The sequence below is a fragment of the Neolamprologus multifasciatus genome, chromosome 1, assembly GCF_963576455.1.
Source record: "Neolamprologus multifasciatus chromosome 1, fNeoMul1.2, whole genome shotgun sequence".
NCBI classification, from domain to species: Eukaryota; Metazoa; Chordata; class Actinopteri; order Cichliformes; family Cichlidae; genus Neolamprologus; species Neolamprologus multifasciatus.
The window spans coordinates 21,425,714-21,447,818 of NC_140439.1; the positions used below are offsets into that span (position 1 = coordinate 21,425,714).

Consider the following 22,105-nt stretch of genomic DNA (forward strand, 5'->3'; position numbering starts at 1 on the left):
CGTTTCCAACCTACTCCAATCACAAGCCTAATAGTTAATGGAAAATGATCACTTTTTAAAAAAAAAATATATATACCCAGTATGGCAGAAAGGTTCAGTTTCTCATCTGTCTAAAACAAGATATTTAGCTCCCTACTGTTTTCTTATTGGCTGGCCCTCAAAATCAATTTTAATACAAGGTTGCTATGGAGCTACTGCGCTCGCAACCAGCAAAGGACATCCTATCAAGCCAAGGGACTAAAAACTTTTTAAAGTCAACTATTTAAAACATTGTGAGGCCTGAGCCTTGGGCTCATGGGATTTACTTGTTCACATGCTGACCTCACCATTCGAAACTTTTGCTATGTTTAATACAAGCACCAGTTATCCATCCACTTTCTGCCACTCAAGCAGGTCCAGATTGCAGGGTCAGCAGTCTAAGATGAGACACCCACCCCTCCCTCAGCCCAGCCCTCCTCCAGTTCTTGTGGTGTGGGTGGAGACCAAGGCATTCCCAAGTTAGCTGAGATATGAAATCTCTCTAGCATTTCCTTGGTCTGCCCCCGGGCCTCCGCCCAGTATGACATGCCTGAAACGTCAAATACCTGGACCAAGTGGCTCCTTTCTGTGTGGAGGAGTAGCTGCTCTAATCTGAGTTCCTCACCCTATCACTAAAAAGAAATCCATACAATTTGGAGTAGATCATTTCCACTGCTTACATCTTATATCTCATTCTTTCAGTCACTACGCAGAGCTACCTATAGGCGAGAATAAGAACGACCCCTGAACTGACGGTTCTCTGTCTCTTTACTATAAAAGACTGGTATAGCATTAGAATTGCTTTAACAGTATATTTTAGAATATTATATATGACAGAAAATAAGAAAAAAAAACATTATAGGTGCTCTTGGGGCTTTGCCATTTTCCTGTTTTGAATTTGTTAATATTTGTCCACACTGCACTGAAACGGGGAGGGTGGACAAGTAAGGGAAAGGTAAGGAGAGGCACCAGTGACTCTAAATTTTCATTGCATCCCCACCAAGAATCCTCATCGCATTGCTTCAGACTAACCACAAACTGGAAAATTCTGGGTAGCAAATTAAGTTTCTCAGCACTGAGCACATTAACCTGTTAGCCAGCACTAGTGTCTGTGAGTGAGCATTGGTTAGTATTATTGCATTGCAAATCTGTTTTCATAGGCAGCAGCAAACATTCAAAACGCATTTTCAAAAGTTTAAGAAGTCTGATGTAAAGTACTGCGTTGTACTCACAAGTTGGGTGCATGTAATGTCTGCAGGGCTGGGGTTGTGTTTGCGGCTGGGGCTGAGCCACCATAGGGGAGTTGAACGAGTCCACCACACTTGGCTGACTGGGTCCAGGGGTGGGCTGGGAAACATAAGCAGGAGGCCGTGAGGTGGAACCTGGGCAGCAAGGGTCAAAGGCTGAAGTGCTGCCATGGAAACTCGCCCCGCTGTTTCCACTGCTCCGAACGCTGCTGTTGCTCAGGTCCACTGGCAAAGTTTGCTATGAAAGGAAGACAGACATTTCAGAAAGAATTGGGACCAAATCTGCAGAACACTGAGCTCGACTTTCTGAGTGAAAAAATCCCCCATCAGGAACCTCTACTTAGTTTTTCCTCCCTCAGTCTCTAACTACAGTGCTGTGAGGAAGTGTTTGAATCCTTAATGACTTCTTTTTTCACATTTTTGTCACACATGTCAATGAAATTTCATTTTAGACAAAGATAAATCAAGTAAACACAAAAAGCAGTTTTTAAGATGGTGATTTTGTAGCAAAAGAAATTGCCCCCTAAATCTAATAAATCTAATAACTGGTTGTGCCACTCTTAACAGCAACAATTGCCATAAAGTGCTTGCAGCAACTGGCACAGAGTCTTTCAGATCGCCGTGAAGGAACTTTGATCCGCTCTTCTTTGCAGAATTGTTTTAATTCGGCCACACTGGAGGGTTTTCGTGCATGAACGGCCTGTTTAAGGTCACGCCACAACATCTGAATCAGATTTACGTCCACTCTTTGAGTGGGCCATTCCAAAACCTTCATTTTGTTTTTTGAGGCATTCAGAGGTGGAGTTGCTGGTGATCATTATTATGCGTGTTGTTTTTGGTCAGCAGTGGTTTTGCCTTGGAAGTCTCCTTCTTATTGCTGAATCATGAACTCTGACCTTAACTGAAACAAGTGAAGCCCGCAGTTCTAGTTGATTCCTGGGAAGGTTCACCACTGTTCCAAATTTTCTACACGTGTGGACTCAAGTGAACCCTCACTGTGGTTTACTTGAGTCGCAAAGCCTTAAAAATGTCTCTGTAACCCTTTCCAGGCTGAGAGATGTAAATGTAAATGTAAATCATATGTTCTTGAGATGCTTTGGCGTGACCTTAAACAGGCCGTTCATGCTCGAAAACTCTCCATCGTGACTGAATTAAAACAATTCTGCAAAGGAGAACGGGCCAAAATTCTTCCACACCAACGTGAAACACTCACTTCCAGTTATCACAAATACTTGATTGCAATTCTTGCTGCCAATGGAGGCATAACCAGTTATTAGGGTTGAGGGGCAATACGTTTTTGTTTTTTTTTACACGGGGCCACACCTGAAAAGCATTTTATGGACATAAAATGATGATAAACAAAAATTCTGTATTGACTCATTTTTGAGAAGTACTAAAATGCGTTTGAGTATCCGAAGCATAAAACAGACACAAGACAAATATGCAAAAAGAAACAAAACGACTAAGAAATCAGAAAGGGGGCAAGTAGTTTTTCGCAGCACTGTAAATAAAACATTAATGATCACATTCACTGATTGATTCCAAATGCATCATGAAGCTTTGACAAAAACAGGCTCAGAAGTTGTCGTGGAATAAAATAATAACAAAAAAATCCTCTCACTTCATTCACCCAGCACTCTATTGAAGGTTATGGATAATGTAGGGATATAACGAGTCCTCATGACAGAGTGAGTACAGCTGTTCTGTGTTTCCAAACACCTGTCAGATAATCTCAATAAATGCCTGGAATGAGGCAAAGTATGAAGCAACAATGAAGGTAGCTAAAAGCCTCTAACCTAACTACTGTAACTTCCCATTACTCAGACTACATCACTGCTCTTCAACATAAGGGTGATTCAGTATTTGGGGCAGTTCTTTGCTATACATCTGGATACATATTTAACTTAATAAATTATTTTTTCCTTAGCTCTGATCTTCCCTTAGCTCCACTTAAAATATCTCTGGGGTGCCAGGATTTCTTCATGCAAGAAAATAAACCTTAGTGGTCACGAATTCTGGTTTGTGTGGAATCAGCGTATGCTTATACTGCCTCGCTAACAGCTATGAATCAATAAATATTGTACAAACAGCCATACTTGGTCATGGTAGTGGGCTGCGTTGCTGCTACTACTGCTGTTGCTGCTGCTGCTGACTCCAGCGCAGGGGGCGGGCAGGGCACTGGGTCGCACCACGGGGCATATCGGCTCCGGAAAAAGCATGGTGCCTGGGGGCTGCGGTGCTGGGTGGTGGGCATGGTGGAGAAAGTGTTGAGTGTTGCTGTGGCTGTGCTGAGAGCTGCTGGTCTGCTGAGGGGACGACGCCTGCAAGCAGCTTGAATGGGAGTGGCTCAGGGGCAGGTGACCAGGGGAGGGGCCTCCGCATGGTGAGTGCTGCTGACAACAGGATGGGAGCCTAGGCATGGCCACGCCTGCATTTTCTCCTGTTGTACCTGACAAACCTGGTCTGTTGTCATCTGCAAGATATATGAGAATTATTTTTCTTTTTAAAAATGCTTTTACAGGGCAGACAATAACACAGAGGACCACACAATACAGACTAATTAGAAATTGGCCACTAAAAAGAATTGATTTTTTAAACACAAGATGTCTCCAGACAACAGTTGAAATGAAACTGCCTGCTGCAGCAGATGTCAACATGCTGTGTCCTGTCTTACCCTCTGGACCTGTGCGAGCAGAGCCACTTGGCCTCTGTGTGTGCATACTTTCAGGTGTTGAACCTGGGCAGCTAGTGGAAGGGCCTGGGGCATCATTGAGCTCTGAGGTAGAGGCTTGATGGGATGATGATGATGATGAGGACGACCTGACTGTTTGAGGCTGAATCCCGCCAGAGGTTGTTGGCACAACTGAGAGATCTGTGGATTAAAAAAAAAACAAAGTCAAATGGTAATCAGAAAAGATTATGACACCAGAATAAAAACCAGCTGACTTTTGTCAGTTGAGTTACTGATCAGAAGTAGGGTGGGAATTGGGAGGTTCAGTGCCTTGGAAGTGTTAGCCTGCTTGCCTATCAATCCCCTTTATCGACTGCACTTGTGCTACAATCAGCTGATTACAGTTTGTTTGCAGGCGGACGAAGATAGTGGCACAGTCTACAGTGTGGTTATGACATTACTTTTATTTTTATTACACAAAAGCATGGGAGCGCAAAGTGCAAAATCCATCCATTACAGAAACAAATGAATTAGACTTGTAACAGAACTTTGCAGGCAACTCCACAGGCAGTATGCTACTGCTAATGCTAAGTTAGCTAGAACACAGACTGATGATAAAGCTGAGTGAATGCCCAGCAGCCAGACCATGTACTTTAACAGGTAACAAGCAGATGAGGAGTTGGGCTGCTGTGGCGATTCATTTTGTGCTGTCGGCTTTGTGTAAATAATAAGAGAGATATCATATGTGTGTCCTCATTAGGATAGGGATTCGTGTTGGTGTGTGGAACCTATAGGTTTATATTGTTAACTGGTAATTGTCAGACGGTCTGTTTCAGGTCATTTTATAGAAAAATGTGAAAGTAATGTTAACGAGTAGTACTAATTAATTACTCCAAGGATAAAGACATTAAGTAATGTACAGCATTACGTTTAAGACAAGTGTTCTGTGTAATAGGTAATAATTACTTTTTTGAGTAATGAGCCCAATAATGATGGCAACAAAGAGGGGAAACACCTCCAACGTGCAACATTTGACCACACAGCACGCTATTAATTTCTAGGAATGCAATGTCTTTGATATGCTGCTTAGAAATCTTGGCGACTCTCAAGGCAGAGCCAGTGAGAACTTGATGAGAATTGATAAGGAATCGAATCAATAACTGATATCGATTATCGAATCGGAATCGCTAATTTCTTATCGATTCCCAAGCACGATTATGTGTGGAGGAGACACTGTGGTATTTGTGCACACTGGTAATGTCTGCCATACCATAGTGTCTGCAGAGGCTTAGCAGCCAAGTAGAAGAGCAGACCTTATTAGCATTCCAGTGTGTAAATACCATCTGCTTTTCATATTCACAAATTAATTTCCCCTCTTTCTCCTAAGAAATGCAAATGCTCTAATACTGCGTGAGGCACCATTTTGCTACCCATCACAGGCGCAGGCTGATACAGAGAATGACATCCAGGCTAAGAGACAAATACCAATACAAAGCAATGTAACAGAAAATAAAGTGCGAGATACGAATACACTGAAAAGAAATGCAACCTTACTGGTTTAGGTTAATGTTGTCACAGAACCATACAAAGCTGAGTCAGTATGAACTAGAATGACACTAAAATTTAAGTCAATTTCATAAATAATTAGCCAATTCTATTACTAATTATATGTTTTTTGGTAAAATATCGCTTTTGGTTCCACTCAACATTAGATCTTTGTCTGCTTACTTTACATCTCATATCTAAATTTAAAACACTCCAGAGATTGGCATGTGGCTTAAATTAAAGTTCTGTAACAACTTGACAATTAAATCCAGTATTTTTGAGTATTTTTAAGTTTAATTTTAAATGTTTTTTCCTTGTATATATTTTAGTCTTAGTTTTATCTTTCACAGTTGTAGACTGTGACAAATAAGTTACTACAACGCTCACACAGCTTGCATGAAAAGTACATTAGCTGAGCCAGTAAGACCCAAGTTAAAACATCGCTTAGTAATCTTTTAACCAGGCTTTGTTGAAACGAGTTCTGTGTTACCATCTTCATCAACCGTGAGGTCCACCACCTCCCCAGCATTCTGCCGCAGCGGTTGGATAACAGTGGAGAGCCTGTGACGTCCACGTGGCTCCTGGAGGCGATTCTGGGAGCAACTATTACCCCACATTCGGCCAAGACCTCCCACTGAGCGTGACCTGCAGAAAATAGACACATTGAAAAAAGGGGAGAAAGAAAAAGAGACTGTTACAACATGCTGGAGTTCAGGACCACCGGGACTATTCTCACAGCTCACTGAAGCATTTGCTTTACAAGAACCAGACCAGTTCATTTCCAGGCCAGCAGATGCTGCTGCAGCAAAAGTGGATGAGGAAGTAAAAGTGAGCAGATCTGACAGAAGGACTTTGTGTAATGGCTTGTTTTGCTGCAGCATCTAAAACAGTGCATGGTAGGCTAGGGATGTGTGTGACTAGTCAGTGACACGTTTAAATGTTAGTACTCTGCTAATATAAATGATGGTCAATGCCTTTTAACTGCTAAGCAACCATCCACCACTAGTTAGCAGCAGCCCCTATGACTCTGTGGCAGTAAGCTGTAAATGAGCATGCTGGAAAGTAAAACAGATGACAAGCCCTGCAACCAGCGCAGTTCTGTTATACTTTGATCTGCAGCCTGTGGTGGAGTAAAGTGGCATATCACCACCTGATCAGAGCAACACAGAACCACAGTCTGCACACGTGTGTGGACCTGCAGAGAAAGAATTACAGCTGGTGCTGCTAAGATAAGCCACACTTGACAAACTAATCCCCTGTCTTTGTAAAATATTTAACATCAATCCATTAGGCTGTGTAGTTTTGCATTCTTTTTTTGTTCTGCACTAGTTGTTTTGTTTGAAACTTTAATCATTTACTTAGTAAATTAGTCGCTAAATAAAAAAACCCAAAAAAACAAAAACAATACAAAAAATTGACTTTTAGAATCTGCAGACTTGTTCTGCAATCAACTTTGCATCTACATATTCCCATCGTCTCCAACCACCTTTCGTTTTCCTCGAATTAAGTCAAATGCTGTGCTGCTCTTGCCCCACCTTTAGCCCATTTTCTTATCTTTCTTTTAATTTTCTCTCTCCAAGGCTCCGGTCGCTCTACCCCATGGCCTCTGAGACTCAAGTGAGAGGCCAGGGAGTAGCCGCATTTCCCTCCACAGCACTGTAAATCTAGGTGATCAGAGGGAGGAGGGCATGACCTCAAGGGACAAGAGTCAAGAGACTACATGGGAGTGCCGTAAAGCTTGATGCCATGGAGCTCTGCAGCTAGGGAATTTCACTGTGGCTAAATGAGAGATTAAAAACAGGAATACAGAGCAGCAGAGGGAAGGAAGCAACAGCACAGTCTCAGTAACTCTGATGTGACCAGCTCAGAGATTCCTACTGATTGATACATATACATCAGACATCAATACGTTACTGATTAAGTCATTGTTAAATTGAAGCTTTTCCCTTTTTTAACACATTTTAAGGAGCAAACTGGGGGCAAAAACTTGACTTCTGTCTGGCTTCACAAATGAGTCAATCCTCAGAGACTTGCATGTTAAAACGCTGAGCTTCAGCCATTAAATAAACTTGTTTACAGCCTGGTACAAAAATAGATTTGCACTCTATTGATAAATTTGCCCTTTGTGGCAAATGCCATCTAGGGGTGAGGCCACTTGTTGTCTACTATGTTTCACTCTGGCCAATTCAAATCACTGAACTGAACCTCTGGGCCACATTTGTGGTGTCCATTTTTTAAATGGAATTATTTGACACATAGCATTGCTTACAGTGAGTTAGAACCAGCGGCTTTGTCTTTGGTTAAATCTGGTATTTCCTTAATCTGCTTACCAGGCACTAACTAGCAGGTAAATGTGTCTGTGTGATACCAACACAGAGTTTATGCACACAGCTTGCTAACAATACTAGCTATGATTAGCTCGTAACTTAGCACCTCACTCTCTTAAGTCTTAATGTGTTCAAGTCTGGCTCCAAATAAAGCATGGTGATAACCAAAAGCTTACACAGGCAGAGTCCAGAAATCAGTGTGTGAAGTCTTTTGTATACAGAGTATCCTCCTGAAAAAGTGGCGCAATCTCATCACGTTACTATGAAGGAACTTTTCTGCAGCCTGAATATTGAACTGCTAACTGTTGGAATGCATCCATATTAGTTGCCAAGGGAATTCGTCATTGCTGTTTGAATCCAGTTTGAATAAACACTGACTGGAATCTGCTATTGGCTCATGCAGAGTTCATCCGAATCGCTGTGGCAATGAATAATGGTCACCCTGGACATACTGCGGAACACTTTGTACAACATCTGTTTGAGCTCAGGATATATGCAGAACACAATGCAAAGACCTGCATCCTCATATTTAGGTTTTATGGTATTCAGCTCTTCATTTTTTGCATTTTCGTTTTAACCAAGTCCCATTTTGAACATCAGTTTTAACCCTAGAAGCTTTTTTAATCTGTTATGTTTTGGCTACTGGAACACACTAATTTTCTAACTTTTGGGGAAATTAAATTATTTCTCATGTTTTCCTTTTAACACAGAGAAAACAGAGAGAGATCACATGAATTGGAGGCCCTTGCTGTAAACGTCCCAAAATCTTTCTCTTTGTTTTAGCCAAATGACGTACTTGTGACTTCTGAGGGTATTTCCCTGATCTTGTCCGAGCAGATTACAAAACCAAATAGAAACTAGAACAACTGAGTAGAATAGGAAGAATGGACTTATTCACACCAAAGAAAGAAGTGAGCAAATACTGCAATCTTTTTTTCCTTTTACCTTGTTAAGTTATTGTCATGAATGAGGTTTTATTTTGTATTTTAAAGATAATAATAGGATTTACCACTCTGGGATCACCTGAAGAAATATTAAGACAGACTTGAGTTCAATGAACACACATGGTAAGCCCTGAAAGCTGGTGAAATAACCAAACTACCAAATACCTTAAACCTATGGAAGTGTTACTGATGAAAACTAATGCTATTTAAAAAGCAAAAGTGTTTACTGCACTCTGTATAAAGTTAACTAATAAATAAAAAGCATTATTATTCCTCATTTCACTTTTAGTGCCTGCATGTTTTACTTTAATACTTTAAAGATGAATATGTAACGTTTTGAACTGGCTAACTAAGAAACAAACTGAATTAAGAGATGGCTTTGATTTCATTGCTTAAATGTAACAGAGCAAACGCTTTGTGTTGAGGGGGATTCCCACTAGCTCATACTGTCCTTGTCCAAATCAGCTTCCTCTGGGACGTACTGCACAATGCAACAATAGAGGAGGAAGCTTATTAAACTTCATACTTCACACATTGCTAACAAACACTTGTTCCTCACCACTGAACACACAGCAGTGAGGGTGGCATCTGTGGGTGGAGGGAGTGGGAGTGGGGGAGGGGTGTACATGGTGGTTGTACTGGGGTCTAATTGGCCAGCATCCTCAGCTCAGGGTTGATCCCAAGGAGAGGGGCTTGCCACTAGGGATGGGCTCCTAATTAAGCAGCCCTGGGATTATTTTGTAAATATCTGTTTACCACTATGACCCCTTGAGTGTGGCAGCAAAGAGCAAAACAGTACATTGTAAATATGAACACTGTGGGAATGGGTGGCTTGGCAATGTCGAGGCTGTGCCAAACCAAAGTGTTGAGAGACACAAACCCCAGGGAGCTGAGGTTCTGTGCACTGCGGCAATGTAAACTGCTGGGACTGATGCTATGGGCAGCTAAGGCTGGGAGGTTGGGAGTTTAAAGGTTGGGAGGGGATCATACAAGGCCAACACCACTGTGTAAGAGAGAATAAACAATGTGAGGCATTAAGCTTTGCCCTGACAGCAGTATTGGCTGTGTATTCATAATTTAGGCCTGCCAACTCTAAACACAGAGTAGAAAACTTTCAGGAATCCTGCAGAAAAATGTAGCACGCACATAACGCTCACAGAGAGTCTTGTGATATTCACTGCTCTAATATGCATATACTGAGCTGATTAGCAGAATCAGGGCAGGGACTCATCAAGGGCTTTTTTTTTTTTTTTTAAATTGATCCATGTCAGCTACATAATCCTTGTTTATTGTAACTCACTGTGCTCTGGGTGAACCAGCTTCCAAACGCAGCCCACAGTGCACTGCTAAAACACTGGAATTTTCTCCTGACGCATGGCTTTACAGGCGAGTCAACTGCATGAACGAATAAATAACTGCCAGCCGTTCAAATTCAAGATGAGAACACTGACAGCAAGTCAAATGAACAATCTGAGAGGCAGTGGGTTAAAAATGGAAACACTTTACTTAATTTTTTTTAGCGTTTTTTCCCCCACTTATGTCAAAAGTGCTGCTGTTGGTTTAAACCTGAATTTGGAGTGCCACATTTTGCACAAGCTGGGAGTGAAGAGAGGCTGTCCAACCCTGTATGGTTTTACTTATCAGGCTATTTATTATGTTATCTTCAGCTTTTACACTGCGTTCCAGTCTTTTTGACTGGTTTTGGCTGCTCTAAGACTGTTTCTCTCCGTTTTCAGAATAAAAAGTATATCTATGTGTAGTGAGACTTAGGAAACCCACTCTTCTGCCCACAGAAGTTGTTTTCATGCAAATGCATCACACACAATTAAATAAATCACATCAGAAGCAGCCAATCACGATACAATATGTATGTGAGTTTTCATACTTCTGAATATCGTGCCTGTACTAATATAAACTGCACGTGAACATATAAATTAGACCACTGGCAGTGTGAACAAAGATTTCACTGCTCATTCTCCTGGCCTTTGATTCTCCGCCCTTCTGCTCTGCTGCTGCCCATCCCCCTTACAGCAGAGCTCATCTCTACATTCTCTAATGAGACAGGACATCTTTGAAAGTGAGGAAAACAGGCAGACAGGCCATGACATCGCAGGCTGGGTATACTCACTTCCAGAAACTATTTTTCATATATTACTGATGGACTAATGTGAAAGGTAGGAACAGGAAAATATGGTTAAAGACAGAAAGCCAAAGGAGACAGATGGAGGTTAACACAGAGGCAGAGGTTTGTGAACTGAGCTGCATAATCGCCTGCATGAGGAGACAAGAAGTTATATGATGAGAGAGAGAAAAGATTAATTGGGTGAGGAAAATGGAGGTGGGTGTAGTGGAATACAACTTCTCTAAACACACTGCTCTCAAATGCTGCACAATTAAAAGTTCAAATGACAATCAGAGCCATCTTTCATTCTTTACTCCTCTCTTTGTTTTATTTTACACACACACACACACACACACACACACACACACATATATATATATATATATATATATATATATATATATATATATATAAAAATTCTTCAACTCAGTGTGCCAAACTATCAATGTCTGTCTCCAACTAGCATCCATATCAAAAAGACTTGAGCATTATATACAGTGATATGGCAGCCATTATACCAATCAGGCTATGCAATGTATACAGTGTTTCCCTAAATATGGACTTTACTTGTGTGAGATGCCCAGGTATATCAAAAGTAGGATAAGTATATTCTGCGTGTCATTTTAGCAGTTTCTTTATTAGTGAGTAATTCTGTTAGCTGGCACTGCTGTGGCGGTGCTTGATATCATTTAGCTGTCTCTCCAGAAAGTCTATTAAGCAGTTGTGCACAGCCCAACCAGCATTGTGCATGCAGTCGTTATGCTGTGGAGAACCACTCTAAACAACAACAAAAAGGTACAAAACTGGTTCATGTGCTGCAATGCTGAGCCCAGGAGGCTGCAGAGCAAAACTAGGACTACAACTTTCTCCATACGCACCAGAGGTTGGTAAAGTTGGACTCCAATCTCGGGATAAGGGACTCAGTGTGGAAACAGCTAGTTATTGTTGTCATTCTTTGCCACAATACAGCACTACATCTACTCCATTGTAGTTTTAAGCTTACATAATAAACCTCTAGTGATGTTAAAAAAACAAGTCTGGAATACTTTCTGATATATAAGTAAACATGAATTTTAGAATTATTCTGTGATATGGGATCATTATTCACATTGGTTATATATAGTTTTACAATTTTAGTAGCATATAAAAAAGTGGCATGTCAAAATGACTTTTTTGTCCCTGCCACTTAAATCATTCGTGGTGTAACAAGTTAACTATATTTAACTATAAACCTTTAGTCACGCATCTGGTTGACCTCACATTGTGCTTGACATATCTAGAAAGATTTAAATGGCAGAGGCACAGCGTAGGTGGCTTCAGGGTGATGTGGGTTTACAGCTATAAACATGTAGGCATGCAGCTCTACTAGGACTGGTTTCTCTGTTCAATGTAAGCAGAGCTATGGAATCCATGAGCAAAACAAATCAACTAAAGCTCTACACTCCCCCATCCTACAACTTCTCTTTAAGCAAGCAATGACCAACCTGCACTTACTCCTTTTTCTAGTTCTGTCACAATGGCTACACCCACATGGAGACACTAACAAAACCAGCTGTCTAGCGCTTGGTTTAAGTCTTATAAGGCATTTTAAACTATCCTTACTGTACATTATCACAGATCAACCCTTAAAATAAAAGGTCTAAGAGAGCAAAGTGCTGAAGCTGGAGCTAACAGTGTCTTAGCTATTCCAGTAAATTTAAGAAGAGGAAAGCCATGTCCTGATACAAAGCAATTCCCTTTTGCTCTGCAGCTGATGTCTGGTAAACATTTCACACTGGTTAGGCCACATCACACAGAACTAGATAAGTTGTTACCCTCCTGGCAACCCCACCCCAGATGCTAGAGAAAAATGTGCATTTCCTAACTGGATGGCAAGTGAGTTGCCGGCTGTCACTATGTGAAAACAGTTGCAAAGAAGACCCTACTGCACCAAAGATCTTATTTGGTTAATAGCAGACTGCAATGGTCACCCTTAGTTTGAATGGAAGATGTTCTTCTCTTCTCTTGATGAGTTAAAATTGACCCACTGAGCTAAAACTGGATAAAAATGCAAAGCAAAATAGAATTATTTTTTTTACCATAATGTGACAACCAACATGTTTCAAAAATGTGCAGTTTCTACAAATGGTCTCTTTTCAGTTTGTGTTGCACTTTTCATAGTTTCACGAACACTTGGAAGGGGTTTGCAAGTGTTTGTAGACAAGATTGTTTCTTCCATGCAAACTACAGTCGAGTGCAGCAACCTGCTAATGACCAAAGCAACAGTAAGGTGGTTTTCAGTGCAGCACTGTGTACCTCTTTGTGATCAGTTTCACACTAGTGACTTCTTGCCAATTGTCACAGAAGAAACAATTTTCTCTGGTGACCAGTGGTTACTGGGCGTCACTGGCAGATCTCTAGGACTGCATGAATGAAGCTTTAGCATCTGCCACTAACCAGCAGGCATTCACATGGTATGCATATTTTTTTCCAGCAACCTGTGGATTGCCAGATAGTTGCCAACCAGTCTCTTAGCATTGGTGCCTCCCATCTAATGCATTTACCATTCCTTCATGTCAATCAATAGAATCATTCACTCCCATAGGTAGTCATGTCAGTAGCTCATGTCAAAGTTGAGGAGTTATTACCTAGTCTGCTAAAAGGTACGCTAAGGATGTAGCTTTGCCAGAAACTTTAGTATCTGCAGAAAGTCTCGCATTAATCTGCCACACTGACCCAAGTGGACACTTTGCACTGTTGTGAAAGCGTAATGCATAGCACTGGTATACAAAAACAGCATTAACAGCACAATTAAGAAAAGTCATAACCCAACTTTCACACTACTGGGCTTGAGTTTTTGTTTGCTGACAAAAAAGCAAACTGTACTAACAGCAAGCTCCTTTCTCAGTTCAGATGCTTAGTCTGCATCCACCTAAAACCCTTAAGAATTCAAAATAATTAGAATCAGGGTCAAATTAATTTCAGATCTTATTTTACTCTCACTAATTAGTCAAAAAGCTGGGGTGCCTACCTGAACCCATCTCCAACTGTGACGATCTCTACCTCACTGTCCGTTGAAGTCACATTGATCTCCTCACTTGCAGGGACAGCAGGAGCAGGAGCTGGAGACGCCTCAATCACCACGACATCCTCGTCCAGAGCACCTGAATAAATCCATTACCAAAAGTTAGTGTAGTACTCCAGACTCCCTACAATACAATATTATCACAATATTTCACTCATGATATTACTTACATTTTTAACATTTTGATTATTAGATCACAGTTATGTGCAAGCCTTCAACTTTCTCTGATGGTGATTGCAGTCAGTCCAAGTCAGAGTTCAACTGCTTGCAGAAAGGTTGCCTCCTATCATGCAATCTGTACCTTGCGATCAACACGCTCAAGCTCTGTGCAACCATTTAGACATCACAAGCTGCAATCGGTCACAGAATGTTAAAAAATTCAATGCAATCACCGGGCAGATTTTCTTGTAGATGCAAGGATGTTGCTGTCCTACTTTTACTCATGTGACTGAGCCCTTAGTTAGCTTGATGAAGCTGACTCCTAGTTCACAGCAAAGTGTGTCCAATGTTGGATGTTTTTTCAGTTGAGTCAATATAATGTATGATTGCTCACCTAATGTTATCCCAGGATGTACAAGATGAGCCCTCTTTTTCATAGTATTCCCAGAGTAATTTAATGTGTCCCTGTATTGATACAATACCACCATATGACAATACCATTCTATCAATTTCCCCCCCAGTTCTAATAAACTGACCAGATACTATCTGATAAATGCAAATATTATCTAACTACAATAAAACAAACAGCATAAACATGTCATAGTCCGAATTTTTATTAATCTCAATCAGTTTTCTGCTTACCAGAATCAAGTTAAATATAAATAACTAGCTTAAAGCATACAAATAACCCAACCAATAAACCTTTGTGCTGAAATTGCTCAGTTCAGCAGCTCTGGGCAGCTCTGGGCACAAGAGAAATGTAATTGATGCAACAGATCCCACTCCATCTCTACTTGCACTTAACACCATGGGACCTTAACACTAAGGTGCGTCTGCAAAGCGTTAATGGTTGCACTGACACATCAAAAGAAGGAAACCAGAAGATATTATTACATTATCTGTAAAGTAATCCAGTTTAAAAATACAAATATGCATTATGCAAACCCACAAATGTGTATTTATTTAATTTTCCGATTTATATCTAATGTATGTGGTCAATTAATAACACTCAAGGGGTCCTGTGTGGGTGCATGTATTAATGCCACCCACATTATACTCAAGGAGCCCAGTGCATCATAGGCACTGCTCAAACAGGTTAGTCATGGCAAACTAATTGGAGAGAACTGCATCATTCCTCTCAGCATTGCAAGTGGAGGCAGTGCCGGTGCCATGGCAGGGTAATGACAGCAGTGTCCCCAAACATGAATTTATTTTAGGGTTAGCTCCAGACTTGAAACTATAAATTTGTCTCCACTAATGATGACGACAATACACAGTATAAGTCAGAGACATGATTATTTCTGCTTACAGTCCCATGCCTGTTTCTAATTATTATCACAATATCTCAGTGCAAGTCAGAGTTGCTGACTCATGCATTGGGTGTTTCAGTCAAACTTACAAGTTCTCTCCGACATGGTTGGCCTTCCACATAAATACCAAGGCAGGCTTACAGCGTATAGCACATTTAAACTGTAACACTGTCACCTTATGATCTCTAAGGAATGAAATTCAGAAAGATTTGTAGAACTGAGCTTGTGGAAGCTGGTTAAGAGATTTTAAAATAACTTAAACTAATGCTTGCTTAATTTACTTAGTGCTAGAGTATATTTGTGCACTTTGTTTGCTTAGGTAAACCGTGTCTTTGTGCACATCACCAAGTGACTTGCCATGTTACTGAAGTCTAATTCCCCAGTGTGATTTCTATTCCTACTCTCTCATGAGAACTGCTGCTTAGCACCTTCTGCAAGTCTAGCTGCCTGGCACTCAGGTGAAGCCTTTATGTAGTCACAAAAACAAGAAGTTGGTAGGGAACTGTAGCCAATATGTGCAATGTTTAATAAGATAAACAACACCTCGTATTACTATACCTTTTAAAAACAAACAACACTGTGAGGACACGTAATATGCTTGAGGCAATTTAGTTTGGCCAAGAGTCTGATCTGTGTTTAAACCAGTAATTTAGCAACATTTTTATTTGATTTTGTTAAAGAAATTCAATTAAGGCGTAAACTGCATTGAAACTGAATTGAAATTAAATTTGGCTGTGATATTGTTTTCCCATTTTAATACATCGTGTGAGATTTAACTCTTTCCTCTCTACATCACACACCTACATCAAACCCTGGACAAGGAAGGTTTCATCACTTGCATCCTTGCTTTCCCCTGCTGTAAACAAATGCCTTGTTTTTCCTCAGAGACTCACTGTTTCTATGCAAAGGCTGCTGCTCTACAGTGTTTGAGTTTTCTCCCACCTGTCTCCCACCACAAAGGCACAACAACTAACTTTCCATTCTCCCTTAGGGCCACAGCAGCAGAAATATCGCTCGGGCTAAACAGCTACATGAAAGAAACAATGAACGACGGCGGAGGTGGAGCTTTTCAAAGGATTTCATTCTCACAGTCACTGAGAAACAAATCACAAAGTTATAGTTTGAATTTAGTGGCTTCATAAACCTGAACAGGCACAGAGGGCAGCAGTTGCCATTTCTCTGAGGTAGGGCTCGGATTATTCAGCCATCATATTCTAATGTATGTTTCAACATTCATCACATTTATGAAATGCTATAATGCAAGTCAAAAACTATAATAAAGTTCATTTAATTTTTTTTAGTTTCCTTTCATATTAACGGGACATGCTAGTAAGCCAGAATAAAATCTCCTTCTGTAAAATGAAAACCTGTAGACTCTGATCCAGCTTCAGAAAACAGAAATTAATAGGGTTTTCATTTTGCTCATGTTAGTCTCATTTAGCCATGCTGTGCCAAGCCATGATTTTCCAACAGCCTCACAGCAGGGGCTAGCCAAGCAGCTGTGGTCCGTCTTTATAGCAGGCCAGATGAAGCCCTCTTTCTCTTAAGGACCCTCATGGTACTGTGTGGGTCATGTATAGGTGTACACAGAGCTTTTCAGACCCACATCTATACGTTATGGTGGTCTACTGCCAGCTGGGGGCAGTTTAAAAATTATCTGGAATGCTGACGACTCTTGTTTAGTTTTCAGCTTAGCCCGAAAGAAGTCAAACTATTTAAAGAAGTTCTTTGTAGTACAGTGAAACAGAGTGTTAAAAACAACTAAGGACTTTCTCAACTTTGGCTCACCACTGCATGTCACCAAACCTAGGCTACACAAATGGACGCAAATATGGGACCATAAATCTGGCTTTGGCTGTGTCCTGACACTGTGCTGGACGTTACTGCAAGATCTCGGTAAAGTAGTTCTGTGTTTGGAGCTCAGCACTTCAGTAGCTTCTACTTGAACCTCTGTGGCTAGTTTCACTCTGGTTTTCCCATTTGTGCTTTCAGATTGCAGTACACACGTTGTATTATTTCAGTGGTATAATTATTATAATGTCAATCACCGCATGTAACCTTGCAAGATAGATGTGTTCGGACATATGCATGCTTCTGAACATGTAAATGTGTGTGTATAACAGCTACACTAACCCATCATTATTATTAAATGAAAGTAAAGAGGATCTTTATGACTTATGATTTAATGTTTAAATTACACCATAATCTGATGGTGCATTTTGATAGACAGTCATTTGTCTTGTCGCCATAACCTTTTTTTTCTCACCCCGAGCGTTTTAATTGGTGAAAAACACAGTGTGCAAATGTCACATTGAAGAGCAGGGACAGGTGAGCCCTTTTACACAGTTAAAAACACACTGGTCTATAGGTCGAAGGTTAAACTGTTAGGGGAAAAAAGCCAAAACATGTTATCACAAAAGCATTTTAGCTGTTCAGCTGATATCTGTCCATTTATGTTAATTATGATTGCCTAAATCAATCATTATTGTATTACAGCGGTCTCCAACCTTTTTTGCGCCACGGACCGGTTTATACCCGACAATATTTTCACGGACCGGCCTTTAAGGTGTCGCGGATAAATACAACAAAATAAAACTAGTACCGGTACCGAAAAAAAGAAGATTTATTCATAACACACGTGAAAAGACCCAGGAAAACCGAGTTAACGATAAAAACAATAACAAAATAACGCTGAAAACCGATAAAAACCCTGAAAACTATATATTCACACCTGAGCCTCAACTCTCGCGGCCCGGTACCAAACGACTCACGGACCGGTCCGAGGCCCGGGGGTTGGGGACCGCTGTTGTATTAAACATACAAAAATCTCTTCATCCTGGAAATGTGTGTGTTTCTCTCACCTGTGCACTACTGAGATTCTTTTCACACTGTGCGATATATGGCTAGGACTGCTCTAATGGTTGCACCTTAAAACTTCTATGTCACCCCACCCTAATAGCAATGCTATTGTTCATCTGTGATTCCGCAGTAATTATGGAGTAGGAGACCCTACCCAACCAAACCTGGAGTTCAAAATTGTACTAGAGGGTACACATAATGCCAGCACACCTAAAGAGCTAGTGGCTCCAACTATAGAAACAAATGAGATACTTTTCATCATTAAACTTCTACACCAGAGAATTAGATCCTGATTGTGCTGTGAGGGAACAGGAAGTCTATAAAAATTCCGTACTCTGCAACTCTTGAGTCAGTCCTCATTTCTCTATATTTTTTTGTTAGGAAAAGGGAAATTGGTGCAATTGGTGTAATAGGTGAACTATACAGTTCTAACATCTTGAAAGTCAATGTTTGGTACAGCCTCCTTTATTTTTAAACACAGTCTGAACTGTGTTAGCCAGGTTTTCTTGTAATTTCGTTAAGTAGTAGGAATAGTTCTCTAGGCCTCTCGAAAGACATTCAAATCTTTTGTTCCGTTCTCTATCAAGATGATCCCACAGTGCTTTGATAAGGACTCATATTGTTCCACTATATGTAATATGCTTTTGCTATGCTATTGGCAGTGTGTTTAGGATTGTTGTCATGGTGAAAATTTAAATTGTTGTCAATCAGATGCTTTCCTAATAGAGACATGACTTTCAGATACTCTTCGTCTTCCTTTGATAGTATTTTAAGCCTGTCAGTTCTTCTTTTGCCTAGTTTCCTCCAATTTTTAATGACACTCTGCACACCATTGTAGGCAAGTTTTTGGCTAATAGCTCTCTGTCAATCACCTTGTTGGCCAAAAAACGTATATTTATGCCTGCCAGACTGTTATTTTTAGCCTTTTGTCATAGATTCGATTAAAGAAATGGAACTAAATCATCTGCTTTTGTGACCGGCTGCTGCTAAAAATGCAATTTTAAATTGGTACTTTGCTAAGATGTCTGTTATTTGTGGACAGTGCTCGTCCATCTCTTGACAAAAAAAGAAAGTATTCCTCTGAAAATGATCAAGTACAAGGACCTGATTGAAAGGGAATTAAAAAAAAAAAAAAAAGCAGTTAATGTCCAAAGAAACAGTTTAAAAGTCTGGTTAATTACTGATTGAATCCTGGCTCTTTGGAAGCAAAATATAAACAAATAAGGAGTGACTCAATACTTTTGCACATTACTGTATGCCTATTACAGTAATTTAGATATATATGTATTTTTGTTTTTAAATCTACCACACTAACAACCTTTATTGTGATTAAAAGCAGTCAGTGCAAGCTGCACGACACGTGTTGACCTCACGAGCCATTTCTGTTTTTTCTGTTCCGCTTTTCAGTGCATGTTAATTTAACATTGCATCAACGTACTTCAATTAAAATATGCTAATTCATGCTGGATGGTTGTGCAGCAGAGGGATCATGGTCAACGTGATGTTTAGGAGAAATAATTTCCATTATAATGTTACAAGTGTGGTGATTTTTTTTTCAAAGAGCTGAAAACAACCCATTACATAATGGAAAAATAAATGCCCAGGCTGTGGTGTATAATTTTGCCTGCTGGTACATATAAAACCCATCTTACCCAAACAATCTAATCTTTCTTTTACAGACTGGTTACTGAGAAAATAAATTATTCCCTTACTTGTCAATTCATTAAGCACTAAAAACTAATCCTACAAAGTAATGTAACACAGAGATAAATGTATAACAAAGTAAGGGTTAGTGATTACCTGAGGCCACAGCAGCACTGTTGGTCTGGCTGCTAGTGCTGCTGACATCTACATACATCTCATCCTCTGCTTCAGTAGAAGATTCAGAGGACAAGTCGCCGCTGAGCTCCTCACTGGAACTACTGGTGCTGTGGTGTAGAGCATACTTCTTGCGTGCAAACATTTCACGATTCTTTCTCTGTTGTAGTAGTCTCTCCTTTTGCTTCTGAGTCCGCTGACCTCCTCCAGGAGCCGTTTTCACAAAGCGTTTCCTATGTAGAGGCCGCCGGCTGCTCAGGCACGCCCGCTTCAGCAGCACGGGCTCAGCATCAGACCGCACCCAGTTATGAGTGCGGCTGCCCCGAGTTCGGCCCATAGCAGGGCGCAAGCCGACTCCAGTGGCTCCGCCTCCTGTCAGGGCAGGGGCCTTATGTTGGCCTCCTGTTGCCCCTGCTTCCCCCTCGTCCTCCGAGCTAAGAGTGTCTGAGTCCCCGAATCGCAGGCTGGATGAAGGGGACGAAGCACAGTCACTAAAAGAGGACTCGTGATTATGCTCATCCTCGCTGGGTTGCTGTAAAAGTTCTACTCTGGGACGCTGAGGTGCCAGTGAACTCTCACTGATGTGGCCATCCTTGAGCGAGCAGTCTGATGGGCCTGCCTGTTGGCCTTTTCGTTTTCTACGTCCGGGAAAGCTCCGTTCTGAGTCTCTATGTGTCCCTGTGTCTCTCAGGGGCCGATGCCTCGACTCACAAAGAGTTTCAAAATCGCTGCCAGCTTTTCCAATCACCTCCATGTTGTTAGGGAAGCTCTTGGATGCCTCCATGGGTTCGGGATTCACCAGTTGATCCTTCATATGCTCCTGTCTGTTGGCGGCCTCAGACGGCACCTCACTCTTCATGGTGGCAGGTCTGACCTCACGGAGCAAAAACCAAGTGAACTTGCATTAATTCCAAAGCTTCTCACCACTGCATGTCACCAAACCTAGAAAAGGGGAAAAAATGTAAGAATTAAATAACACAGGCCAGTCAACAAAGAAACAGAAAATAAAATAAGCAAAATGTGAATGAGTGCTGTCAGCTCAATGTAGGTCTGATGGATGAGGTATTAATAGTCTATGTTACACAGTAAACACACTTAAAGTCCTCAGTAGTCAGGCAGCTTCAATTGACCAACTTAACTAAATAAGACAATTCAATCATGTGCTTTTCAGTGTTCTTCAAACATGACTAAAATCTGCCTTACAGACATCATTTAAACTGAAGTAAATGTAAATGTTTGTTTACACATCCAGAAGAAAATACACAGAGAGGGAAAACCAAAAGCATCAACTACTGATGGACTCTGTTATGGCCTCTGCAGCCTATCCTACAACAAAACAACAACAAACAAACAAAAAATACTAGATGCAAAAACAGGTAAGAAACATACATTTAATCTAAGATGCATAAAAGAGAAATAGTAGATGATTGTTCTGTACTGATGGTGTTTAAGGAGAAAAAAATAATTTCTTAATTCAAGTAAACACTCATTCATGTTGAAACTAAAAAAACAAAACAAAACAAAGTCTGAGAATATTTTTATTTGAATACTTTAATAATGAGCTGGATAAAACCTGCAGACATCTGTCAACAAGTTATTTAATCACTCCTAGCAATGATTTATCATGTCGTCTTTCAGGACTAAACTGTGTTTCCTTATTCCAACTTATTCCTTATTCCAACTCAAGCACGTGACCACAGCTAGGCTGGAGCTAGACTTCCTGACTCCGAGAAGTGCATGAATGCACAAACAAGTCTTCATTCTTAATATCCTTAACCAAATGCAGCATTTTTTAAGTAGACTGTAAGACAATTATACTTCTATTTTCATTCTGCACTGAATTGTTCAAGGTAAACATTTTTGACATTTCACTGGCCAATCAACAACATGAAGAAACAGTAATTCATCTAAAACAATACCTCACCGTCTAAATACAAGACAATCTATTCACTGAACAGGTCATTTTGTTTTCTCATACAAATTAACACAGAATGACCCCAAGCTGCTGATTAAAGACAGTA

At 40.6% G+C, this 22,105-nt stretch overlaps 1 protein-coding gene across 5 annotated transcripts in view; it reads right to left on the bottom strand.

Moving 5' to 3' along the window:
* rnf111 (ring finger protein 111) overlaps positions 1 to 22,105 on the bottom strand; it is a 33,616-nt gene that overhangs the window by 8,369 nt on the left and 3,142 nt on the right. For all 5 annotated transcript variants that reach the window (XM_085147355.1, XM_085147271.1, XM_085147438.1 and 2 more), the window contains 6 exons: positions 20,067 to 21,026; positions 13,885 to 14,017; positions 5,972 to 6,126; positions 3,940 to 4,137; positions 3,362 to 3,738; positions 1,251 to 1,503 (listed from right to left, as the gene is read on the bottom strand). In XM_085147355.1, the coding sequence (XP_085003481.1) occupies positions 1,251 to 1,503; positions 3,362 to 3,738; positions 3,940 to 4,137; positions 5,972 to 6,126; positions 13,885 to 14,017; positions 20,067 to 20,943 (1,993 nt within the window). In that variant the 5' untranslated portion in view covers positions 20,944 to 21,026. The remainder of the gene's footprint in view (positions 1 to 1,250; positions 1,504 to 3,361; positions 3,739 to 3,939; positions 4,138 to 5,971; positions 6,127 to 13,884; positions 14,018 to 20,066; positions 21,027 to 22,105) is intronic.